The sequence below is a fragment of the Podarcis cretensis genome (genome assembly GCF_951804945.1).
Source record: "Podarcis cretensis genome assembly, chromosome: 3".
NCBI classification, from domain to species: domain Eukaryota; kingdom Metazoa; phylum Chordata; class Lepidosauria; order Squamata; family Lacertidae; genus Podarcis; species Podarcis cretensis.
In genome coordinates, this window is record NC_137172.1 from 84,970,542 (window position 1) to 84,998,442 (window position 27,901).

Below are 27,901 nucleotides of genomic sequence, written 5' to 3' on the forward strand. Positions count from 1 at the left end.
TTATTCTTCACATACCATTTCAAAAATCCACAAGAATGTGACCACAGATGAACATGCAAACTGCAGCCATTTTTTCAACCCCCCCCCCCATTTTTTGTCAGAATACTCTGACATCCCTACTTGATACCAATCCTATATTTTTCAGTCTTTTGGGGTGGTATTCACTTACCAATGGTTCTTCATAGTTATTTTGTTCCATTTGCACCAGGGAATGTTTAGGGTTTTGTATTAAGTGATCCAATTCATAGGCATAAGGTAGAATCCCCAAAATCTTCAAATTTTCTATTTTTATGTATATAAAGTATTTTATTGCTTTTTTACATATAATAAACATAATTTAAGATAGCTTTTTTAAAGTCTTGATATGTTTCTATGCTAAATATAATCATTGCAATCAAACTTTTAAAAGGTGTTGGATATAGTAGCTGATGTGATTTGGAACAGAAATATGAAATTATGTAGTGCTATCATTTTTACAACTGTGGTTCTGCTGGACCAGAACAATTTGTAAGCTTCTGGTTCTTCTTAAGTCATTTTGGCTCATTGTCTGGGATAATGATGGAACGCTTCCTTGTAATGTGAGTTTTTCAAAGCTTTATAGCCACTGAATATTAATTTATCTTTGTTTTGTTTCTTGGTTTTCACCCCTGACAGTCGTATTTAAAACTTGAAATTAACTTGGAATTTGTACACTTTGCTGGGTGTTGCCTCTTGGTCTTGCATGTCTAAATATCCCCACACTTAAGCTTAACTGGTCTGACAAGGGCTTGAAAACCAGAAATTTGTTAAGGAATCTCCCAAGTCTGTTTGTGTGAGGAGAAGGGTGAGTCATCTGTTGCTCTTTGCACTTCACGTTATGATTTTTGTGTGCAAAGAGCTTCAACCTTGTCTGATGGGACAAGAGAGATAGGCATTCAAAAAGAGGAGCACAGTACAGCACTGTGAACTGTGAATGCACATTGTCCTCTCTTTTTTTAAAAAAGAATATGTTTGTGTGTCAGTAGTATAGCTTTGAATCGAACACTATTATGCTTCAGACACTGTAGAACCTCTTGGCCACAGCCACATTGTCCTCTCCTTCCTCATGTAGGGGACTGAAAAGCCCTGCAGACACTTGTCTGAGGAAGGAGGAGGTTGTCCTGCTCAGCAATAGAAAGTGGAAGGAGGTAGCAGAGGCAGCACATGGAGCAGTCTAGCAAGGCACCTCCTCTCCTGTGGTCTGGCAAAAAGAATTCTTGCACGGATCCCAATCCCTGGCAGTGGTAGATTCATGGATGGCAGCACACACCTCAGGTTTGGTTTCCTTGGAATTAAGGTCTCTGAAGACAGTGGTGTCTTTGTGCAATACGTTTTTTATTTATTTCTACATATTTGTATCAAGGGGACCCGGGTGGCGCTGTGGTCTAAACTACAAAGCCTAGGGCTTGCTGACCAGAAGGTTGAAGGTTTGAATCCCCGCGACGTGGTGAGCGCACGTTGTTCGGTCCCAGCTCCTGCCCACCTAGCAGTTTGAAAGCACGTCACGTGCAAGTAGATAAATAGGTACCACTCCGGCAGGAAGGTAAACGGTGTTTCTGTGCGCTGCTCTGGTTCGCCAGAAGCGGCTTAGTCATGCTGTCTGCAGACAAACACTGGCTCCCTCGGCATATAGAGCGAGATGAGCACATAACCCCAGAGTTGTCCTCAACTGGACCTAACAGTCACGGATACCTTTACCTTTTTTATATATTTGTATCATGCTGTAATGACAGTCTTTACTGCTACGGGGCACATGAGGCACATGAACTGAGCCAAAACTTGGAATCTGACTTGCAGGAATCCAGCTCAGAGCCCAAATGGGTCTCCTCATGAGAAGAATGGGAAAGGGGAGGTGCTGTCATTTACCTGCTGAGGGGACTCGTCTCCCTCCCTCCCTTACTCCCTGGCATCAAGGGAGGTTTTCTTGGCAGGGGAGAGAGAGAAAGAGAAAAAACGAAAGAGAAAAAGGGAGAGGAAATTTTGTTGTCCTTTTGCAGGGGGAGAGGGTGGTCTTGGGGTTGATGGGGAGATGCATCATTGTCCTTTTGGCGGGAAGCTGAGGATGGTGGAGACGGTATGTGGAAGTTGCGGGGAGATTTGGTGGCTCTTTTACAGGTTCAGAAGCTGAGGAAGGAAGAACATACTGTGGTTTTGAAGAGGGAAACAGAAATGGAGAAGGGAGATGGACCTGAGGGAAAACTAAGGCAGACGAATGGGGGATATTGTGGTTGTGGAAAGGGAAACTGAGACAAGAAGAAAGGGTTGGTGAGTAGAGCGTGCAGGGGGGCACCCTGTATTACACATATATATTCAAGCCGAGCATCAGTTGGAAGAGCCCACTACATTAACGCTCCCACAGATCTTGCTCTACCATTGGGGGCCCTCCAAAGGCATGGCTTTGAATTCAGCACAGAGATCAAGCCAAGCCTCTATGTCTCTTCCCAGCCCATTTCAAGACAAGTCTGGTCTGTTGTTCTCTTGGTGAGACACTTGCTGATGATGCCACCCACTGCTGGTGTAGGGGGCAAGGCCTGCCCTCCTTAGCCCACCTTCTGGAAGCTTCTTCAACTGGTAGTTTCTGGGTGGCAACCAATCACAAACCTACTTAACAGACTTGGCTTCACTTGACAAAGAGACTGGTTTCGCTACTTCAGCAGCCTCTTTTACTATTATTACTATTATTAAACATAATCCCATTTTACAAGCTGTAAACCCACAGACTGGGAGGGGAACAACCAAAGTTAACATCTAGACCAGCCTTCCAGCCATAACGCTATTCACCTGCCCCCTCAACTGCCGCCTCTTGTCTGTTAATGCTGGGGCGAGTGGAATGTCTCCTCTCATCTCAGGCAGGTAACACTGGGGCAATTTATTCTGCAACAGGAGGAAAGAGTGGAGGAGTTAGCAATGCTTGTATTACTACTGTTCAGTTTGATTTCTGTACTACAAACATGTGCCTGTTCAAAAGCACATTCAGTGTGCATTAGCAGTCCTTATTTCAATATGGATCTATCCAAGCTTTTGCAAGACAGATCTGGATGAAATCTTGAATTGTCCTCTTCCTGACCATTTTACCATTCTAACTTGCAACCTATCAGAGCCCTTTTATCTCTCTCTCATTCATGTTCACTATAAATTTACATTGCTGAATTTGTGTACACAAAACTAAAATATGTTAATATTATAAATTTTAGGCCACCTTAGAACCCTTAACAGAAAAGAAGTACAGTCGTACCTCAGGTTACATACACTTCAGGTTACATTCGCGTCAGGTTACAGACTCCGCTAACCCAGAAATAGTACCTCGGGTTAAGTACTTTGCTTCAGGATGAGAACAGAAATTGTGCTCCAGCGGCGCGGCAGCAGCAGGAGGCCCCATTAGCTAAAGTGCTGCTTCAGGTTAAGAACAGTTTCAGGTTAAGTACGGACCTGTGGAACGAATTAAGTACTTAACCTGAGGTACCACGGTATATAAATTAGGGAGGTAAGAAGGCACCGCTTTCCATTCTGCCCCAGATTCACCACATGCAGCACTGCCTCTGTTCCTCTGCAGTTTGTCTTCCACACAAACTGCACTATTTGTTTCATTGTTCACCATAGAAATATTATGTCATCTGTGTCATAATGTTATTCCACCCCATTCATTTGAGTGTGAAGGAAACACAATACAAATGGAGAGAAAACATGATCAATTATGTATTGCTTGCAGGCTAAAAGCAACCACGTCTGTTGTTCACTGGACTGAGTTCCATTTTGGACACAGGCTAAATAAACAATCACTGGCAATTTCTGCTCCCGTTTTTGTTTTTGTCAGGAATGTCCATGATCCCTAATATAAATAAAAGAAAGAAAGAAAAGGCGCTCATTTATTTGCTTGCAGAAGCCAATAAAATAAAATAAAACCCAAGCTTCGCTGCAAGGTCTCCATGGCATTCTGAATGCCTGTACTTTTTTTTTTTAATTTGCATAGTGCATCAATTTTATTGCACTTGACACAGGTGCAATTACAGAACTTTAACTATTTAACTCAAGCATCAATCTGAGAAGGCGGAAGCAGATGCATATCACAAATAAGGTAAAGGTAAAGGTACCCCTGCCCGTACGGGCCAGTCTTGACAGACTCTGGGGTTGTGCGCCCATCTCACTTAAGAGGCCAGGGGCCAGCGCTGTCCGGAGACACTTCCGGGTCACGTGGCCAGCGTGACATCGCTGCTCTGGCCAGAGCCAGAGCCAGAGCCGCACTCGGAAACGCCGTTTACCTTCCCGCTGGTAAGCGGTCCCTATTTATCTACTTGCACCCGGAGGTGCTTTCGAACTGCTAGGTTGGCAGGCGCTGGGACCGAGCAGCGGGAGCGCACCCCGCCGCAGGGATTCGAACCGCCGACCTTTCGATCGGCAAGCCCTAGGCGCTGAGGCTTTAACCCACAGCGCCACCTGCGTCCCAAAAAAAAAAGCCTACGGCACCCGGTATTCCCAGGCAGTCTCCCATCCAACTACTAACCAGGCCTGACCCTGCTTAGCTTCCGAGATTAGACGAGATCGGGCGTGTTCAGGGTAGTATATCACAAATAGGTGAATACTAATTCATTCGGGCCCCAAGGGACTGCTGAAGCAGACATAGTCTTGTTGTTTCCATTGCTTTGCATTTCTGTGCCCTGGGGGTGGGCTGTATTTATATCCTTTTGTTTCTCCTTTCATTTTATTATGTATTTTGTTTTCTCATTTTGTATTTTCCTGTTGTGAACTGCTCTGGGATCTTCGGATGAAGGGTGGTATGCAAATTGAATAAATAATAATAGTATTTTATGTCATTTTGTGCTGCTTGGGTTCCCACCCATGCCCACCGCACCTCTCAGCACTGCCTCATTAAAGCAGCTGTTTCTTTTTCCCTACTGGATGCAGTCAGCATGAATGTCCCTTTCTTTACTTTTAGTTTCAGAGTTATTAACAAATTTTGTCATTTTTATAGCAAGTCCAATGCCCAAGTCCAATGCCCACAGCAGTTTTCTGTTTGTTCTTTTCAGCTGTTTTTCATGTTTCCCCATTGATTCCTCTCTTCTATGAAAAGCCCAATGGACCATAGGTTGAGGGTAGAGATGGGGAAAGCAATGCACATTGTTTGTGCTTTGAATTAGTCAATTACTTGTACTCAGTGTTGTTTTTTCAGGGGTTACACTTTCTAGGAAAAAAGCGCTGCTTGTACTGCAGACAGCTACAGTATTTGGTGTTTATGTTTGCTTGTTTTTCATAAAATAAACACACACACACACACACAGCAATCAGAGAAGAAACAGCTAGTAGATCACAACTGAGATATCTCTAGAGTTAGTATACAGTGGTACCTTGGTTCTTGAACTTAATCCATTCTGGGAGTCCATTCGACTCCCAAAACTGTTAGCAAACCAAGACGTGGCTTCTGCTTGAGCGCAAGAAGCTCCTGCAGCCAATCGGAAGCTGCGTTTTGGTTTGCTAACGATTTCGGGAGTCGAACGGACTCCCGGAATGGATTAAGTTCGAGAACGTTCAGCTTCCAAAAAATGTTCGCAAACCAGAACATTCACTTGCGGGTTTGCGGCGTTCAGGAGCCAATTTGTTTGGCAGCTAAGTCATTTGAGAACCAAGGTACGACTGTACATACTTTTAGAAGGCGCTGCCTGCCTTCAGCTATCTGGGGCTGATTTAATTTGAATGATGCCTGCCCCTTCATCTATCCTAGGGGCATGGTGGGGAGCGAGTGTGCGCCTTCCTTCCCCACAGTCCCAGTGAGGCTGTCCCAGTTCCCATGAGGGGATTGCATACATGACAGGATCAATATGCATAAATTCTAATGTGCAAGGGCCTCGATCATGTGGTGGATTGACGTATTGGATTTTATAAACCTACGCCCCATTTAAATGATCTTACAGATACTAATAAAACATTTTTGAAAGGCTACATATTGGATTTTATACACCTATGCCCCATTTAAATGATCTTAAAGATACCGATAAAACATTTTTAAAAGGCTACACATACCACAGCTATATTAAAAAACAACTATCAGCAGAATCAAAGTTAAGAAATAAGATGTGAAAGGTAACTGCCCACCACCACCCTGTGAGCAGCCAAGGATTTCAGAGGAGGGATCTGTGGGTGAAGAAGGAAGGCACACTCTTGCTTCCTACCATGTGTGTGACCCATGTTGTGAAAATATACTTTACGCTGACTAGCCCTGATTCTAAATATCAAGTACTCTTACTGTTTATTTTGACTGTGAGAAGCACAAGGCTGATGTTATCCAGCTGGAACTTTAAACAATGTAATTTACTTTACAACTGGTAATAGAAACAGAAAGTGTTTTAACGACTTGTTTGGCTTAATTGTATATAGGCACATTTTTATCATAATGTTATACAAGGTGTAACACTTTGAGCCTGCAGTTATACCAATGAATCTTATTTAAGTGAAAGCTTTTTGCAAATTTAAATGAGAAAGCATGTTCTCAATAATTTCTTGTCTGTTTTTTCCTAGACAAACGTGTTGATGACTGGCCCTTGATGCAGTCTCCATTTCCCACGTTGGCTATAAGTACTCTTTACCTCCTCACTGTTTGGCTTGGTCCCAAATGGATGAAGACAAGGGAGCCTTTCCAGTTCCGCTCATTATTGATTTTTTACAACTTTGGAATGGTTCTACTTAACTTCTATATTTTCAAAGAGGTACCACTCTTTTTACATATATGATTTGCTATTTACAGTCCAGAATTTTGTAGTGGTTTTTATGTGTTGTGAAAAGCAAATGTGTCTTCAGGTGTATTTGAATCAAACTGTTGATTAATGTGTTTTACTCTTCATAAATTCTTTAATTTGCCACAAAATACCTTTGGGATCATTACATGGCTTTTGTTTTTGTCTCTCTGTGTGAGTTAACACTGGAATGATTTGACTTTGTATACATTAGGTTCTGCTGAAGGTTGCATTCATAAAAGCTAAGAAACTGAGCGGCAAACTATGCCACAATGTCAAATCAGGAGAATAAATAGCTCTACAAATTCTTTAAAGATGGCTCTCTAGGGTGCGGACAGAGCACTTATCTCTTGTCCTCAGCATTGAGCACAACAGTGCTAGGATTGGGAGACGGAGCCTTGGCAGATTGCTGGGCCGGATTTGGGCCACTTTGAGTTTCCCTGGTAAGAAACCATCAACCAGTGCGTATCTCTTGAGTAGCGATGTTATATGCTGACAGGGTCTCAATTATGTCAGCAATTGTTCTGTAGCATTCTGCACTGACTGTAGTTTCCAGGTCAATCACAAGGAAAGCCCTACATAGAGTGCATTGTGGCAATCCAAATTAGAAGTCACCAGTGCCTGAACTACTATGATCAAGCTCTCCTGGTCCAGGAATGGACATAGCTGTTGTACAGAGCCTCCATTTTGCCATGATTCAACTTCAGCTTATTTTCCCTCATCCATCCCACCAAAGTGTCTTGGCACTGGTGCAGGGCCTCTCCTGGTTCAAAGAGAGTTGAGTGTTGTCAGCCTACTTGCTAGCACCTTGTCCCCAAACTCCTAATTACTGTTCCCTGTGACTAAAAAAGGTAAAGGACCCCTGAGAGTTAAGCCTAGTCGCAGATGACTCTGGGGTTGGGGCACTCAGCGTTTGTCCGCAGACAGTTTTTCTGGGTCATGTGGCCAGCATAACTAAGCCACTTCTGGCGCAATGGGACACTGAAACCAGAGCAGCGCACGCAAACGCCTGTTGCTACACCACATATAAATTTGTAATAGCATTGGAGATAAAATAGTGCCAGTGCCAATGCCAAAGCAATCTCCCGATGATATTCTCTGGACTCAGTCCCATAGGTAAGACCAGAAACAATGTAGCACAGTGACCCCAGTTCCCATTTCATAGAAGTGGTCGAGGAGAATATCATGGTGAATGGTACTGAAAGCTGCAAGAGAGATCAAGAAGCAGGAGCATGGTCTCTGTAAAGGGAGGGCGACCAAGGCAGACTCAGTCCTAGGCCTGAAACCAGACTTGCCTGAATCTAAATAATTGTTTTAGAAAATATAAAGAATGCATTAATAATGATCTAAGATGCAAAGAGAGATTCACTTCGCTTTGGAGAATGATGAGCACCGTAAAAGGTTGCACTTGCAGAATAACCTTTATAGGATGATAGGAGAGCTGAAAAAAATCATATCAGGCAACGAATGTGCCCCTTTGTTTTCAGATAGTACATGGGAAAATGAGTCTTAAAAAGCCCTGGACATAAATGTTCATAGCCTGTTAGTGGCTATGGTAGCTCATTTACCAGAAGTAATGTATTTAGTGTTAACTCTGGAAGTATGTACTTAATTCTGACCAAACTAAGCCTCCTAGAACAAGTGCCTCCTGTGTCCCAGGCTTTTTAGACTTGTCCACCCATGTACTATCTAAAACCAAAGGGGTGCATTGGTTGCCAGGTGTGAAATATATTGCCATTGTTTGCAGCTCTCCTACCTCACCATTTAACTCTGGGAGGACTCTCCCTCTTCCTTAGACTTTCCATCTTGCTGCTCTGCTCAGTTGAGTGTTCTGTATGCTTTTCCTAACACCTGGTACATGATGGGCTGAATTGATGACATACTTACTTTAAAGGAATTTGTAACAGTTGAAATTAATAAGACAACTGTTTGATAGGACTGTGAATCCCAATTTCATTTTCTTCTCCTGAAGATCATTATTGTAATACTGTACCTTTGGAAAATTAAATTGAAATGAAGTATTTCAATAGCTATTATCTTTATCTTGGATATTATCTCGATTGGGAGAAATTCTTCCTTAGGCTAGTTTTCAAAAGTCAGTTCTACAAATCCTCTTCAAAACTGTATGCAACGCTGTTGCAGTTCAACGATGAAGCAGAGAAATTTTGTAAATATAATCCCATCTGTTAATATTGGGTACAGAACCATAATCAAACACTTCATCCTTCCAACAGAAAAGCCGAATTGTTTTATGGTCCAGCAAGGTTAAGATTATATCCTGCCTTGTATGGGAGCACTCTAAATTATGCACAGTCTATAAGCCACTTGTGAAAGTTTTATTGAAGCAAACTTGAACTGGAGATATTAAATAGCTAGCCAATAATGGAAGTCAGATGTCTTCAGAATTTCTATTTATTTTGGGGGTTGTTTTGTTGTTTTGCAGGCTTGGAGTTAGTTGACTGTGGTTTGATGTCTGAATGAGGGACGCTATGAAATGAGAAGTTAATTTTTTTAATTTGCCTTTTCGATTTGCACATAAAGGCCACAGGCCAGAACCCTGCCCTTCTGAAGAAGGGGTGGAGTAGCTTCTTATGAGACTCCAGTATGAATGATCCTTAACACCTGCAATGCCACCCTCATGCCTAGTGCATCAGCTTGACAAACCAGTCACTTAAAGGCAAGACTGCGCCTCACCTTGGGACACTAAGCTGCCTAGGCTTGCTTAGGCCCTGTGAGCAGCTCTCTCATCCTGCTTTTGTTGAGTAATATGGATGCTAGGGACATGGAGAAGAAACAGGCTGCTGGAGGCTGTAAGGCGAGGTGTGTGAGGGCCTCACTTGGAAGTGAATTGCCACATCACACTGGAGATGAGGCTTTGGGCAGATCCATACCACACATTTAAAGCTCATGGCTTTCCCCAAAGAACCCTGGGAACTCTTGTTTGTTAAGGGGGCTGGGAGCTGTAGATCTGTGAGGGGAAACTAATAATTCCCAGGATTCCTTGGAAGAATCAGGGGGTTTAACTGTGCATTGAACGGGATTTAAATGTGGATCTGTCCTTTGCAATAAGAAGGAATATATGGTTAAACTGCAGGCCTTTTACAAGGCACCAATTTGCAAAGAAATATTTATTTAAATTAAAGAAGTGATTGCTTTTATGAATAATCATTAACAAGCCTATGAAACATTAATTTGTGAATTTAACATTTTCAGCTACTTTTGGCATCAAAAGCTCGAGGATACAGCTATATCTGTCAGAGTGTGGATTATTCAGATAATGAATATGAAGTCAGGGTGAGTAGTAACTTATGTCAGTTGTGAAGTCTGCCATTTATAACTCAGCTTTTGAATGATTACTCTGCCAGTTTTCTGTTACTAGTTCTTTTTCTGTTGAGAACAAACTATTCCTGATATAAAGCAGTCACAAAACGCTTACTTTTTAAAGGACCATATTACGTTTTACACAAAAAGTGCAGTAAATCTAGACTGGGGCCCTGTGCCAGTTTCCCACCAAAAATAATATCCCACACCTGTAAACAGCAGCTTTGAAGAGGAGAGGAACAGCAACTCAGGGGGCAATTTTCAGTGGGGACCTGGATGTGGGCCTTGATGACTGGGCCTCTCACGGCTACTCTTCCATGGGAATAACAGTGTCTGGCTTAAGCATGCTAACATGTTGTTTCACCCAAAAATTCATGGTTTGTTGGTTTGTTTTGCTTAAAATCGTGATACAATGTCTTAAGCATATCTATCATTCTCTATATTTCCAATTCAAGTCATCCCATGCTTGTAGAGACAAAGCCAAAAGGACACAATTTACATACAAGAAGAAAGATTCAGCAAACTCAAGTTAGGTCTGAGGTTAGCTGATCCTCCAAAAAATCTTTAGAAGGGGGAAATCCCAAATGGGTAAAGTCAAAAACAGCTAGGCACCTTTCACAGATGAACTAAATGGGATTTGCTTTCTCCACTGTGTTTTTGTTTTGGAGCACCAATTCAGTAGTGTTAGATAGGTTCCTCTTGGTCAGACACTGAGCAGTATGTTTGAGTGTCTCAGTGCTGGCATTGAAAAACTTCAATCTTGTGGACATATACCTCTGCCACCCCAAAATCCTTTGTAGTTGCTTCTGCTTCTTGAGAGGGGGGTTTCTCGCTTGCTCTCTGAAATATACTTGGAGTTGAGAGTGGATTTCATGCTCTTTATTCAGCTCATAGTGGTGAGGAGTAATGGAAGTTACCCCAGGATGTCTGCTTTATATACATTATTTACACAATGGGCCCCATGTGATTGGCAAATTCTGGGATTCACCTGTAGGCCAATCAGGTTGCGGATTCACATCCAGCTGGAGCTGGATTGGGTGGCTCCTGTGGACCAATCAGACTGCTGCATTCTGGATCCTATTGTTCTAGGGCCAATCAGACTGCTGCATTTTGGATCCTATTCAACTCAGTACATAACACTCTCCCTGCACACCTGTTCCCCTTCCTGCCTGGCTTCTCTGCCTCTTCTCTGAGCAAGAGGGTTTGATGCTGGTGCATGATGAGGCTGGTAGTGGCTAAGTGCCCAGGAAACTCCCCCCTGCTCAGCTCCTGCAATGCAGGTTGATATCATAGCTGGATCCCTGCTAACTCAAACTGGTTTCAGACTATGGCTCTGCTGCTGCTCCCACTATGGAAGGGCCGTAGCTCAGTGGCCGAGCATCTGCTTTGCATGAAAAAGGTTGCAGGTTTAGTCCCCAACATCTCCAGGAAACCTGTAGCTGCTATGTAACTCTGCTGTTGCTTGCGGCAATAAAGGTGTGTTTGAGTTTGGCATGGGGAAAACTGAAAACACCCAGTGCTGCTGCCAACACCTCTGCCCATTTCCCCACCCCTCCTTCTGAGTTACTGTCGGCACCACATATGATCAAACACAATACTGGATTATTATTACCTGTAGGGGTGTGGTTGTGTATGATGTTAACGATGGTGACAAATTACAGTGGTACCTCGGGATGCGAACGGGATCCATTCCGGAGCCCCGTTCACATCCCGAACAGAACGTAAGACGCATCTGCGCATGCACAGGTCACGTTTCACCGCTTCTGCGCATGCGCGTGATGGCATTTTGACCGTCTGCGCATGCGCAAGCGACAAAACCCAGAAGTAACGCACTCCGTTACTTCCAGGTCACCGCGGAGCACAACTCAAAAGCGCTCAACCTGAAGCGTATTTATCCCGAGGTATGACTGTACAGGTGTAGTATGTGGCTCTTAGTCGCTTATAAGAGTGAGTGTAAATATGCTAAGCTTAGCTATCGTTCTTGCATTTAGCAGACACTTGCTTTTTGGATGCACAAATTGCCAAGGCTCCATGTAGCACTTTGTAGGGTCCCTGCTTCAGTTCAGGGCACCTTGTACAAATCTAACTTCACCTTGGACAAGGCCAGAATCCTTCCCTTTTGGCTAAGGCATCATCACAGTCTTCTGCACACCCATAACACCTACTATAGATAAAAATCATATGACTACTTCATAGTAAGTTGTCTTCATTGGCAGTTGTACACTCCTAGCTAAAACACATTTCCTTGCTAGTAAGTGCCAGCTCATGCTCGACAGTGACCCCATGGTGACTGTTTCTGGGTTACCAGTTAATGGGCCCCAATTACCATTTATTTCTATACAATTTTTATGTCCTGGTTGCGAAATGAAGATGCTGCTGCAGGTTACTCCATAGAAAATGAAAGACGCTTTAGGTTGCTCCATAAGAAGCTCTCCCAGGGATGCAGATTCAGATAAAGCTTCAAATGCAAATATTGTTTCACACCTAAGATCAGATGCTGATAATTCAGGCATTTTTAATCTCTTGTTTTCAACTCCTCTTTGGGTTTGTGTTGCCGTGGTGAAATTCTCCTGAACCACTGTAGGCAGCCAGTTGGCTTTAATACCAAGTCACAGAACACAAGTGTGAATCTGATCTTTAAAAATAATAACCAAAATTCTGCAGCAACAGCAAGCTGGACTGTGCTTTTGATGTAGATGTACAAAGAATTTCTATTCATAACTTCTTGTAAACTGATTTCCAGTTATTTGTGTGAATCCATGAGAGACTGAAAGCTGAAAAACAGATTCAAAATGAGGAGTTCCAATACTTAGTTATTTATAAATTAACTGTATCAGTTTCTACCAACTGCATTGTATTACATTTAGGGAGGCAACATTTGAGTTTTGTTTCAGCCTGTTTTGACGGACCTTAATTCTAGTTGCTATAACATGAATCTACTGATAAAATCATGGGATTTAGCAACAATAATTTAGTTCCCTCCCTGAATCAAACTAATGACTAGAAGTTTCCTCTCTCCTGTTAATTCTAGTATGTCATGCACAGAAGAAGAATTTCCACTTGGCCTCAGTTCAGAAAAACACCTACACTTAAGCACAGATAGCTATCTTTGAGAAATACTATAGGCACAATCAAGTAGCCTCTGCTGCTATGCAACATTCATTAAGAATTAAAGTGAAGAATCTCTCTGCAGCATTGAATAGTCTCCCATGGACCTTGCTCACACTTTAGAAAGGGTTTTAGGGAGTAGTAGACCAAAAATGGAACTGTCTTCACAGCAAAGACTTCTGTGAACACTGTAGGCTGAGGAACTTATGATGCTTTGATGTGTGTGTCATCTTTTCAGGCAGAATGTTCACAATATTGGTGATGGTGCGACATGTTCAATGGTGCTAAATATTTGGATCAAGGAAGATGTATGCTAGGATCAAGGATTATATTACAGATCTCTGTGTTGTGTTTGTTTTTTTAATATTGACTAAGTGTGATTAATTTTTCTAACTAAATTTTTGCAAATATTGAAATAACTAGGAAGCAAAGACTAGGAAATAATCATCCTTCTTTAACGTTTGTGTCGTGTGGCATTCTAACTCTAAAAGTTCAGCATCCTGCCTTATAATTAAGGGTGGTATTGCAATGCCCTGCCACAACCCAGCAGTGTTTCATTGCCTGGTTTGCACATAATGCTAAAGCTAAGCTTGAATAAGCAAGTGTGCTGGTGCACAGTTAGAAAAACATACCCACATCGCTCCTCCTTTACTCCCGCCAGTGCCTCCCTGTCACTGGGAACCAACCCATAGACGCAAACCTAGGCTTGTGATTTATCTTCCCTAAACTACATTCAGTTAGCTAAGAACATGCCTCGGTTGCTACTGATGGTTTGTTTGGAGCAAGACAAACCACAAGCCCGTGATTTCATGTAATGCTAAGCCAAACCATGGCTTAGCTCATGGTACCGCAGCAACAGCAGAAGCAAGGGAGGGTTGATGGCTACAATTTGCTAAGGGTGCCAACACACTTGCTTATTCACACTAAGCTATAGTTTGGCTTAGCATTAAGTGCAAACCAGGCCAATGTGCACACAAGCTCCCCTTTCGGAGAACACTTTCCCAACCATTTAAATGGAGGAAGCCAGTTTACACAGGTGAGTTACTAAAACTGTGCTTCTCTGTGCACAAAAGTGCTCTGTGTTCATCTAGATCAAAGTGTATCTCTTTTCCTTAAAATGAAACAATACAAAAGAAGTTGTGCTCTGCAAATTCTGCTTACTGGTAGATTGTACTTTATTATTTCCCCCCTTCTTGTCATCAGTCCCCCACCTCCCGGCAAACCCCACCACAAACTATGTAGTACCCATTCAAAAAAGGCTAGTGCTGGCACTACTCAGGCATAGAACAAAGGAAGCAAAAACCTACTGTTAAAAGAACTCCCAGTGAAATCAGTTGACTCTGAAGTGCAAGGTATGAAGATCAGGGACCTCTCACTGACCCTTTAATCGTAGTTGTTAATGTAATCTTTCTATGCCATCTGGTGTCTTAACAGACTTAGATTTTACATGTATCAATGCTTGCTGGGACAGGGGAATAGTTAAACACATTTCTGAAATAATTCTGATATTTAGAACATTTTAGGCATTTTAGAATGTGTTATTATGTCATTACTGTCTGTCAAACTAGCTTTTATTATAGGTTTATAGCACAATTCAACAATTGTGTCCTACTTTTTTGCTGCTGTTTCCAACAATGCAACTTGCCTGTTCTTAACCTATTACCACAGTGCAGAAAGCATAATACATGTAAAACTGTATGTTCTCATCTGTGTCAGTGATTGCGTCTCTGGCCTTGGGCAATCTTGCTAAATACTTTATCTCCCCTGCCCCCTCTCTCTTGCTCATATGAAAACTGAGATAACAATAGTTACATATATCGTCAGGTATAATGCTGGCTAAATTACAGTTTTTATTTCACTTTGGATCTCAGCAAAAAAAAAGCCCCACAAAAAAAGTAAAGCAGACGACTTACAACGGGGTAGTAAAATAAAATCTGCATTTATTTAATGTTCTTGGACTGAAAGGTCACATGGTGTATTTGTAGAGCTGTGGGAAATCTAGGCATAAGCAGTCATGGGGAACTTAAATTATTTGGAGCTGGAAAATTAAAAGGAGTTAGTGAAGTCTGTGGTCAGTTGCATTCCCATGCCAGGAGAATAATTGTACATCTGAATGACGGAGTTCTAGACTTCGTACAGTGCTGAGCTTATTGACTATCAAGCAAAGTAACCAAACGCTATATATCATGAAGACCCTTTTAGAGAACAGTGCCTATTTGATTTCCCTCACCATTTCTGTCTCCTAGCTACAAAGTCCTTATGGAATGCAACAGAGGCAGATAGAATGTTGTGTATCTCATTTCTTTTTAATCACTCTTCCACAGTTAGCTCTTCAGTTTTGGTTTGGCATTTCATTCTGGTCAGAGCAAAACCATAGTGAGTTTGCTAATACAGAGAATGATTGATAGGTTTATGACTGAAGCAGTTAACCATGTTCTTTTGATCCCCTGATCAGTTGATTTGGAAATAAGCTCAGTGTGCTCAATGGGGATTAATCCCATGGTGCATGAATGGCAGCCTTAGGCACACTTAACTTTCTCTGGATAATTCCTCTAGGATATTAAGACTGCAGTCCTACCTGAACCAATCAGGACATCCTTCTGATTAAATTGTTATTCTCTGTTCCTAAATGCACTTAAATTTTAGTCATTTCTGCTAAAACACAGTGCGATTTCTCATATGGCCATGGTTTACATGTCACATTAAACCATAGTTAAAATAAACCATGGTTAAAATAAACAATGGTTTAATGTGAACCATTAGTGTGCTGGTGCATGCTGCTGAAATGGTGGGTGCTTTGCTCCTCCTCTCCTTCTGCTGTTACTTTGCAGGTGGGAAGAAAGCCATGGTGTGCCTCGCCATGTTCTCTGAACCCAGGCTCACAGTTTGTTTTTCTTTAAACAAATCATAAGCAGAAGCCAAGGTTTGGTCTTCATTTACTGCTCATAGTTTGCTTTGGGGAAATGAAATTAAATCGTTTATTTAAATTATAGTTTAGATGACATGTGAACCCAGACCATAGCAATTAAAGTTTTCTACCCAAGCAGTATTTGTTTATAATTTTATTTAAGATATTTACATACTCTTGAAGAGAGTCTAGTCTATACCTTGTCACACATTTTTACTCCAGATCCAGAAGGGCAAACAAAGGGCAAACGTTTCCAGATTTAATAGTATATTTTCAACTTATATACATATTAAAAATAATGTGGGTTCTACTTGTCCCTTTGACATTTCCAGAGTTAGGTTTCTGAAGCATATTACAGTGGTGATAATTGCACCTTCAGTCCACAGCAGGAGTGACTGCGGGAACAAAATTAATACAAAGAAGCCAGCATATTGACCTTAGCAAAGTCACCTAATTAAAAATACAGCTATATTGTATATTGAAGGGGCGGAGATTGCTATGTAAAAAAACAACAGGGGCAGCTATTTGGCCATCCACATGGTGCACACCATCAAATACACCTTGATATATAGATTAGGCTTGCCATATTTCTAAAAGTATAATTCCTGACACCACCGAAATTGTTGTTCTTTTTTTTTTTTTTTGCCAAAGTTGTTGAGCTTTGGCCAGGCCCCAATGCTCCCCTTTCTCTGACACAGCCCCTCACCTTACTTTCCCCTTTACGATACCCCACCCAGCTGCTCAGGCCCCCAACAACCCTCAGAAATGTGTAGTGAGGCACTGCCACCTCCCCCCCCCCACAACCTCGAACTTACCACAGCCGGTTTTGTTCCTCTTCCACACAGTTTGCTACCCTCGCTTTCGAGGCCTATCCATGTCTCATTTAAACTGCTTCCTGCACACACAGACGCACACACACCATTACCTGCCCGACCCCCATCTCCGCCTTGACGGTGCTGCAGCTGGAAGGAGATGGTGGCCCTGAGCAGCTGCCTCCTGCCCCAGCAAAACAAGGAGGTGCCTGGCTGGCGAGCCAAACCAACATGGCCACCTCAGCCCTCTTGGGTGAGGTGGCCATTCTAGCAGCTCCCGAGCGCCCAGCTGCAGACCTTCTCTCACGGCCTCTGCTGCTGCGACTGGCACAGGGTCCATTTTTCAAGACGCTAGGGGCGGCTAGGCCTCTGCATCGTCTTCCTCTGTCCCCCATCTTCTCACTCTGCCCCTCCTCCCTGGCCAAAGGGAACTGACATCTCACCACTTCCACTGCTGCTGGGTCACAACCTCCCCTGGATTTTTTTTTAAAAAACCAGAAAACCGAAAACACCTGAGTTGCCATACGTTCAGGAAATTCCGGAGATCTCTAACATTTAAAAAAGTTTCCCCAGCGTCCAATTTCTGTACATTTCCAGTATTTTTTTGGACATATGGCAAACCTAATATAGATGTACTTTGAATGCAAGAACTCCGCATAACAGAGAAGGGAAAGGCATGTGTCAGGGGCTCAGGAGCAGAGGCACAGGGAAGAGAGGAGATGGAGAGCGAAGGGGAAGAATCCGAGGGGAGCGTAGGAGAAGAGGACAGTGGACCGAGGGATTCCATGAGCCTCTCCAGCGAATCGGAAGATTCACAGAAGGGGGCGCCAGTGGCCAGGGGTAGGGGGTTCTCAAGGGGAACGCCCCAGGAGCAAGGGGGCAGCAGGGACTCCCAGAGCAGTAGTTGGAAATCAGGACCAGCTTCCCCACCAGAGCAGAGTGGGGGGGAAGAGTCCCAAGTATCGGGGCCAGTGCATTCCCCACCAGGGAGAGAAGACGAGGCAGGGCTGACCACGCCTCCATCAGAAAGTCGGACAACGGAGGGGAGGTCAGATCCGGCCAGTATCCTGGAAGAGGGAAGCAGTGACCGAAGTAGTGTAACGGTTAGGAGAAAGGTCACTGGGTTGGCGCGAGAGGCAAGTTCAAATGTACAGGAGCGCGGGACAGCAGAGAATGATGATTGGGAACCGGGTCCTAAAGGCCGCAGGAGGCAGGGGGAGGAGCTAAGCGACTCAGCGTCGGAAGAGTCCAGAAAGGGCAATGCCCCAGCGGGCAGGAGGACCCAGAGGAGGAGAGAGCAGCGGAAAAGGTGGAGCAGGGTTAGGATCTTAAACTGGTGTCAGAGGGGAGGAGACTCAGACGGGACTTCACCGATCTAGGGTTTAAGACGTAGGTTCTGCGCGCTGCGGCTTTGAAATGGAAATTGAACTTCAATAAAGACTTTTGTACATTACGACAGCCTAGCTTTGGTCCTCTGTGAGCTGGGACCTAGAGGCAGCTCTGACAGCATGCATTTCTGGAAAATGACTGCACAATCACCCACAATAGTATTTTTCGTAGGTAAGAGAAGCATTGATCATTCCTTTTAGGTTAGTTAGGATCATATAGTAATAGTAAACGTTTGTAATATAAAAGTTACAAACTTTTATCCAGAAGTTGCAAGTCTCCTAAACATCCATCTTTCAAGCACAGGTTGTGTCACTCAAGTTCCTGTAAGAGAAGCAGCATGTTAAAGTTCCTAGGGTTGTATGCAACTAAGTCATACTCCAGGTAGACCCATTGAAATAAATGGACCTATGTTAGTAGTCATGCCTATCAATTTAAATGGGTATACTCTGAATAAGACTAACATTGGAAACAACCCTTAGTACTTGCTGTATATATGTTAAGTAAGAATCTTGAATATTCTTTGTAAGTGTCACAACTTTATTTCATCAGTTAATGAAAATGAATGTAGCATTCTGTTTTTTATCTTCTCCCAAAAGGTGGTGTCTTAATCAGTGCAGTGCTCTTCAGAGCTACTATAGCTATCATTAGTGGGTGTTAGCACAGGCTTTGATGTGGGAGTTAAATACATGACTATCTGGCTCAGGGCAAACAATGCTACTTCTTGAGCAATGTGCATTTTAAAACCACTTTTGAATAACCTTTATATCTGGGAACTCCTAGCTCTGTAGGAGTCTCCCTTCATCTTCCCTCTCCTTTCCCATTACACCCGCATGTATCCCAAATAGTTTGCCTTATAAGACTCAGAGCAAGTCTGGCAACAAGCAGGGAAGGAAACAAACTGGTTTTATTTATATCCCACTCAATTTTGAGGACCATTGATATCAAAAGTGTCTGGGGAAAGAGGCAAGAATTCAGAATGTGATAAATATAGTCAACCAAAAGCAAAAAGTGCTTTCATCTGATTTGCCAGATCACCAGTGCAGAATTAGCTAAACTCCTTAATGCTTCTTTGACATGTTCTTTCTTCCTAAACCTTATCCAAAGTAGTTCGTCTTTTTGGTTCTTCAGTGTTAATTAGAAATGCCCAAGGAAGAAATGTTCAAAATATGGAAAAAAGAAAAAACTGTTTCACTCTTTCGAGTTGAAAAAATGGCAGAGTGGTAATACACTATTATTTGTAAAATGCTGTTTTAAATGTAAAGATGAGTGGAGCTCTAAAAAACAAATAAAGGATAGAACGTAGGTATGGATCCATCAGGTTTCCATGGTAGATTATAGAATCTTGACTAGATCCTGCAGCCTTCTTCATGTGTAAGACAGATCAAATAAGGGACCGTTACAAAAAACTTTTCCTGTAATAAAAGAACTAACGGTCACTAAGTAGAATAACTACCTATTATTAGTATTGCAGTGTTGAAAGACTGAACAGCCAGGAAGGAGTTACCTACTATAATTACTATCCTGTTGCTTGTCCTATTAATAATCTATTAATCCAATATACTCAAAGGATGTAACTTCATGCATAGTGTATAGGGTCACCCCAGCCCAGTTTAAGTGCTTTAAGCTCAATTCCTATGCACACTTATTTGGGAAGAAACCTTACTGAGCTCAGTAGCAGTTACTTCTGAATAAACATACATAAGGTTGTGCCATTAACAGTTTACAGACTTAGAACACCTGTAAGTGTGCATTTATTTTGTTATGAGTACTTTAAATCTAAGGTGTTTTACCTTAAAGGGGTTAAATTAAAAGTGTGCCACAGGTTATTTGGACAGTCAAAGTGAACTGTAACAATATTTTCTTTTGTAGAGGGAGGTTGCCTTGTTCCAAGACGACATGCTTGCTGCTTTTTGAAAAATAAAACTGGGGAGGAGTGTGCATCAGTGCTGGAATCATGGGCCCTTTGTTTACCTATTTATTTATAGCCATAAAAGAATTTTTAAAAGATTAAAAAAGCAAAAGAGTCACAAAATGGCCTTTTTAAAAGATCTGCATTAGTGTCTTGTGGTTTCAGTGCTGCAGCTGTGGTACACTCAGCTTCTAAAGAATTAAAATAAAATAAATAACAAAATGTAAAGGGTGAAATCCATTGTCAAATGAAGCATCCATTCTCACAATCAATTTCCCCCTCCCTCTCCTTCCTTTTTGCCTCCATCTGCTGAAGAGCCCCACCCCCACCCTCTACAGCCATTTTGGTGGGCCTATGGAGAAGGTTGTCTTTGAAAAGTCCATTTTCCTAATACATTAATATCAGTTAAGGCTTCAGCTGTTTGTTATAGGAACACCATTTAACAGCATGCTTTTATACATGTCTACTCAGAAATAAGCCCCATTGAATTAAATAGGGCTTGCTTCCAGCAGTAGCTAAAGACTGCAGTATGAATAAAATTCACTTTATTTGTAGACTAAGAACATTGGCTGTTTATTTTCTAGAGAAACTGGGGAGAAACTGACTGGAGTCTTGTTCCAGCTCATAATAATAAACTGTGTTCTACATTTAGCTCTTTCATAGTCAGATTACTACAATACGTTTTGAGAGGGTTTTTCTGTTTTGTTTTGTTTTGTTTTGTTTTGTTTTGTTTAAGTTGAAGTCCTATTCATGTCTCTGAAGCTACAGTTTTATCTTTGTTGTTGTGAGATGAGGGGGCTGGATGGGGTGTGTATATATTAATGTCTATTAATTTCAAGGAGTGAACAGCACACAATGAATGGCTTCACAGAACACAATCTTGTTTATAAAAGCCCTTTTCCCCCCTAAAAGAAAGAGAATGCACAAAAACGATTTCTTTTTTATTTACCTCTTTGAAATGAAGCCACAAATAAACTTGTAGAAACTCTAAACAAAGAATCAGGTAGTAGTGAACAAGACTGTAGACAAACGTGGGGAATCTTTGGCCCTCCAGATGTTGCTGAATTTCAGCATCCCTTTGGGACCAATTGTCTGTGCTGGTGAGGGCTGATGAGAATTGTAGTACAATATTTGGAGAACCTCAGGTAAGTGACTTCAGCTCTAGAGGTCTATGTAATGGCAGACACTGGGCTACATGGTCCGTGTATCTGAACTCCAAATTGGAATATGAATTCTTACGCTCTTCTTTCTGTATTACAGATAGCTGGGGCTTTATGGTGGTACTTCGTATCAAAAGGAATTGAGTATCTGGATACAGTATTCTTCATCCTAAGAAAAAAATTTAACCAAATCAGTTTTCTTCATGTCTATCACCATTACACTATGTTTACTTTGTGGTGGATTGGCATAAAATGGGTTGCAGGAGGGCAAGGTGAGTAGTCTTGTTTATCTTCCCAAATAAGGAGTACAAAGTGGGGACTCTACCTGGAAGCGAATATTCATTTTGACAGTAGCTTGTAAATATTGTTTCCTTCTGGAATAATGGAATGCCCTTTCAATTCTGGAATGCTAAAGTTAAAGGGTAGATTCCTTCCTTCTCTGGGAAATGAGGGTGAGGAAAGAAGTATATGATTGCACTACTAGGAATTAGGAAACACTTCACATGGGCACGAATGCATGATTCGGATTTCGCATGCAAATTCTTCTTTTTTTCATTTAAGTAAACTTGCTGTGTGAAGCAACACATACATCTGGCTTGCTCAATCTAAAATTCAGCAACCATGAAAAAGAAGAGATTATTTTATTCTGCCTTGCTTATTCCAGAATATTTCCATGGTGATTAAATGATGTAAGGCCCAAATTTATTCATGTTTATTCAGAATTAAGTCCTGTTCATTTCAATGGGATTTACTTCCAGAAAAGTATGATTAGCAGATTCACTACATTTTATATATGCATAAGTATATATATGTATGTGTGTCTGTTAGCAAGCCTAGTATATAAAGCAGGCAACAGCTATAAATTATACTCTAAACACAGAAATTGTTTGCAAACACACAATGCAGAACCCTGTAATTATTTCCCAGACATTTTGCTCATTTTATATTCACATCAACTCGTTTGGAACATATTCATTTCCTGTAATACCGTAGTTCTGACCTTGGTTTGCTTTGCCTTTCTTAAATTATAAGTTCTTCAAAGACTATTCATGCTAATCATGTCATACAGCTTGATAACCATCATTAATTAGGAGAGCACAGGAATGACTTCTTCCTTCTGGATCCAGACAGAAAAATGCCCTTTGCAAAATAGTTTTGGTTTGGGGCTTTTTCTGGTTTTTTGTTGTTTTTTTCAGAGTATGCAATTTGATTTTGCAACTATATTGGAATTTTGAGAACAGTTTGTAATCCTGTGCAGACTTCCCTGGGCATCATTCCTTACTGAGTTCACTGTAAACTAATAAGAGTGATTTCTGTTTATGCCCCCTGTATTTTTAAAACAGTTGATATTATTTAACAGTCAGCACATCACAAATACACTGTGGTTAAAATATTTCAGGTGATAACTGAATAAGTCATCCTCTGAGTGGACTCATTAATTAAGTCCAGTGGTTTCATTGGGTCTACTTTGAGACTGGTATGAGAACCCAAAAGGGAGGCGACAACTTACAGCAGTGGAGCTGCATCCATCATTGGTGCTTTGCTGACACATTATGACCTGGCAAGCATGACTGAATGAACTTGGCAACCTTTTGCAGCTTACACACCAGCCCTTACCTCCCCCCCCCCATCCCAGAACACTCATTTTATTACCTACAGGTGATGTGTGGCTCAAGACGAGCCACAGGGTGTCATGCAAGGGAGTAAAAGGTCAGAGCAGGGTTGTAATGCAACAGAGGCTAATTTAGATGGTAAGGTCCTCAAAACAGGAACCTCCACCTTTTTCCGGTTTATATTATACTCTATAAAGCCCCATTTATATTTATGATGTCATACAACTAAGAATAAGAATTTGGACATTCTGCTAGACTGGGTACAGTGCCTGCAAATGGAGGAAAAGGGTAAAAGGCGAGGACTGAGTGGCAATATGGGGTGTTGTCCATGATGGTTCAGCTTATTGCCTATGTGCAGGTGCACTCACACGGAAGGAGGGAGAACAAATCTCTGTCGGCCACTGAGGTTGCCCCCCATGAGCTGATATATGATGTACATTGCAAATGTTTCCCATATTTTATACTTAGAACAGAAAATACCTTTCCACTGTGAATACCAGGCTGTAATTATTATAATGTACTATGAAACCAAATTATCTAAGCTTTTACTTTAATGTGTAATGGGAATAATAGAAATAAGGAGAATATGAGGTTACACCTCTTGCAACTTTCAGATAACATCGTTCTTTGTTTCTTCCTCTCGACAGCTTTTTTTGGAGCACAAATCAATGCTTTTATCCATGTTATTATGTACATGTACTATGGACTAGCTGCCTGTGGCCCAAAATTTCACAAGTACCTTTGGTGGAAACGATACTTGACCATAATGCAGCTGGTAAGTAATTTTTTTAAACAAAACCTATTACCTAGGATACTTAGAACCTTGAATGCTAGAACTTTAAAGCTAGGTGGATGTCATGCATCCACACACCCCATGTACCTCTTGAAACAAGATGCTCTGTACTCAGATCACACCATAGACATGAAAGAGCAACCAAGAATAAGATTGGTATTCTAGCCAGATGAAAGAATAGAATTGAATACAATGAATGAACCAAAACAGTATCTTACATACCTATTTGCATGCAGAATATCTTAGAAATAACTGTAGAATGGAAAGTATACGGTAATTCATCGAAATCTGTTCACACTGAATCCAGTGATAACACTGTGCACAAAGGGTTTGGCTGCATGAAATAGTTGTCTTACACATGAAAAGTTGGCCACTGGGGGAGCAGGATGCCAGACTAGCTGGGCCATTGGCCTGATCCAGCAGGCTATTCTTATGTTATTATCTTATGCAATCCTTTTCTGGATTTTAAAGACCAGATTAATCCCTCCATATTGCTGGCAGAGGAACAACCCAGATTAGGGGAGATGATTTATGGACCACCACCCCCTTCTCCGAAATACATGGCTGTAGATCAGGCATGGGGAACCTGTGGCCCTCCAGCTTCAGGGTTCCATCTCCCATCAGCCATAGGCAGCATGGGCAATGACCAGGGATTGTGGTGGTTGTCACGCAGCAGAGTTTGAAGAGCCACTGCAGAACAGTTCCGAAAAGTACAGTAAAGTCTAGTTGTTGGTCATGAATATTATGAATAGCAGAATAGGAGAAACATGTCTTCTTTTTCCATTTCCACCTAATAGCTATTATCATTTCTCTGTGACGTGTTGGTGAATCGTTTTTTAAAAGTATACCTTCAGTTTTGCAATTAGCCTGTTAATTCTTTTCAATATCTGTTTAGTATTCAGATTTCCCAAAAAAAAATTATAAAATGCAATCGAGCAGAAGCTTATTGATCAGGATCTTTGACATTCTGTTTTTCTACCTTTTCAGATTCAGTTCCACGTGACAATTGGCCACACGGCCATGTCTATTTATATTGATTGTCCCTTTCCTAAATGGATGCACTGGGGCGTCATTTTCTATGCCAGCACTTTCATTATCTTGTTTGGTAACTTCTACTATCGGACATACAAGATGCCCAAGCAGCCTGTAAAGAATGGCAAGATTACCAATGGTGTTGTGGCAAATGGTATAAGCAAACCAGAAAATGGTCTAGTTGTGGAAAATGGAAAAAAGCAGAAAAAAGCAAAAGGAGAATAACTCGATCCAGGCCTTAACCATTGTTGGCAGTGAGGAGTCTCCATATTGGTTGTAAAAGAGAAAGAAACGTTATCCTATCTATACCAATTGACCTTTAGGTTATTGAAGAGATAGAAAACATTATTTATGAAGATCGTTTTAACAACAACCCTTCAACTTAAAAAATTCTATTGTAATTATGTAATTATTAAGACTCTCATGATCTCTATGTAAACCTTTAGACTGCTGGTGTTGGTAATGTAAGAAAGAATTGCTGAAGCATATCCTGTCAATCCAATGGTTAATACTACAATTAACCAAGGGTACAGTTGACTTGTTGGAGCAGACATTTCTTTGAAAATATGAATATTGTATAAATCTTTCTGAACCTATCATTTGTTTTAAGACCAAATCATTCCCTAATTAGGACATGGATTTATTCTTGCCCTCTTTTATCATAGTTTTGTTTTATAGTCTCTTAAACTACATGTTACCCTAATTTGTCCACTATATCTGTTACAACTTCTCTTGCGTGGAAATGCACCTACCTCTTCATTTTTTGAAAGTAACACCTAACATTAAATACTAATTTTTGAAATACAGAGTCTGCCAATATAAATTTTGTTCTATTCTAATTAGAAAAAAGTATTTCATTATTATTTTTTTAAATGTATTTTCTCATTAATGAAGAGGACATATTTGAAAGGTCTGTATCTGAAACAAATGACAACCCATGGTCTAAGTCTAAGACAATCCTTGTTTCTAAGATGTCATGAAACTATTGTTTGTTGTCTCCAGTTGCATGAAACCCATGGTGCTAATGCTTAAAATGGTTGGATGTTATATTGTGGTAGAGGGGAGGACAGAACTCAAGTTTTTATTTTGGTAATGGCCTACTTATTTAGTACTGGGCATGTTAAATATAAAGAGGAGAAATTCATCAGCATAGAGTCTTGCAGCTGAAAGCCTCCACCAACAATAGAACTCAAGTTAGCCACGAGCAGCTTGTTCCATTGGGTTCAGTGGGACTTAAGTCATGATTAAATTTAGTTAAATTGGGGCCCAAGTGCTTAAATGTCATGAGCAAATGCACTATAGATAATATTGTTGTGAACTGTTTACTCACAAGGTGGTCTTGCCTCTAGTACTGTAATACTTGCGGGCTCATGATCTTCTTACAGGTACTGTACAAATAGATTCTTCTTGCAGTCATGTCACTGCAAGAGCAATGTTGGCTGGTTAAGATTCCATCCCTTCCATATCAGCTTCTCTAAGTCTAATTTCCATGGCTGTTCTGCTCATCATTCCTTCTGCTGCACCATTATGGCTTGCCTCTAACGCTTATTGTCAGAGTACCTCAAGTTCGACTCCACCATGGACTGGATACATTTTATTGCACAACTGTGAAGAAAGTACAGTAAGGATCCTCCATTTGCACAGCCCTGGAAATGGATGTGGAGAAAAGTCATGATTTGCTCCAGCTTGGATTGAGTTTGAGGCACAGCTGGAACTAGAACTGAGGAGGTCGTTAGATTTCTCTGCTCTGAATACCAGAGCCATCCTCATATATTTATGAGAAAGAGATTTCTCTCTAGTAATGTATTTTATATCATGAAAATAAAGCTATTTAGTTGAGACAGAAGCTCGCAGGACATTCTGTATTTACTTTTACCCATCTTGTATTGTCTGTAAAAACGATAGGAGAACAACAAACCCCCCCCCCCCCATATTTCCTAATATTTACTATGTCTCTGGCTTATTGGTTTTGCCCAAAACACTCCCAAAGCAATCCAAAAGTATAATTGGAAAGGTTATAAATGTCTGGACACAGATCATCTTTACAGGTTAATTTGGCAGGCTGGTCTCCCAAAGTAACCCAAACTGGGTATGAAAATACTGACATGGGCTGCAGCCCTAACTAGGGAGTAGGCCCATGGAACACAGTGAGACTTACTTCTGAATAAACCTGTTAAGGATAACACTGTGGACCACCATCAAGTAGCTTCTCTGATTAGGGTTGTTTCTTTTGTGCTTTTCAAAATGGAGCTGAAAAGTGGGTGCTGTTGTAGGCAGCTGGCAGAGCAGGGTGGGGTGACCTTGCTCACCTGGCTTCTGAATGTGGGGGTCACTGCTGTTAATAGGGAGGGGGTGACTGCAGGTAGCTTGGTTTTCAGCAGGCACAGTAGCACAAGCAGTGGGTTGGCTCCAGTACCAACAACCTGCTGAGCTCCCCACAACCTCAACTGTTACTCAACTGCCTCTGTTACTGGCAGCAAACTCCATGTTGGGAAGCCAAGTACGCAATGCAGCTCAACCCCGCCAGCTGCTCCTGCAGGCAACAAACATCTTGGGACATGATACGCTAAAGGGCTGTTGATTTTATTGGGGGAGAATTAAGCATGGGCTTAACTTTTTCATTGAAATCAATGGGACTTGCATGTGCTCAACCTTGTCTGGATTATTCCCTTAATGTATAGAAATAAAAAGTAAAAGATGTTTGCAGATCTTTTGTCCTTTTTATAATCTAATGGGATTTCAGCATGGGGTGGTGTTCTGTCATCATCCAGGTGGAGGGGAAAAACACCTATTTCAGACAACATAATTGACTTTGCCAGTCGTACTGAGAATATTCTCTTCCAGGGTGGTGTGGCTTTTGACTTTGATTTCATTTGGTTTGATTTTTTTGCATACCACAGTCTCCTAGGTCTTTGTGTATTGTAGATTCATATCCATGAGAACATACACTACCCTATGGTGCAATTCCACCAGAATATTGCTGCTGGAAACCCAAATCCTGCGTAGCTTGTAAACAAAGCACTTGTTGGCACTGATGACAATGCAAATTGCACCACAATAAGATACAGATCCTGGCATGCTTAACTGTGTGGCAGATCTGGTTTAATTAAAAT

At 41.5% G+C, this 27,901-nt stretch overlaps 1 protein-coding gene across 1 annotated transcript in view; it reads left to right on the plus strand.

Annotated features, from left to right (window-relative positions):
- Positions 1-27,494, plus strand: part of ELOVL4 (ELOVL fatty acid elongase 4) — a 49,284-nt gene extending 21,790 nt beyond the window's left edge. The window contains exons 2-6 of the mRNA XM_079970570.1: positions 6,529-6,716; positions 9,957-10,037; positions 21,451-21,622; positions 23,611-23,738; positions 24,744-27,494. Of these exons, the coding sequence (XP_079826696.1) occupies positions 6,529-6,716; positions 9,957-10,037; positions 21,451-21,622; positions 23,611-23,738; positions 24,744-25,013 (839 nt within the window). The 3' untranslated portion in view covers positions 25,014-27,494. The remainder of the gene's footprint in view (positions 1-6,528; positions 6,717-9,956; positions 10,038-21,450; positions 21,623-23,610; positions 23,739-24,743) is intronic.
- The last annotated feature ends 407 nt before the right edge of the window (positions 27,495-27,901 follow it).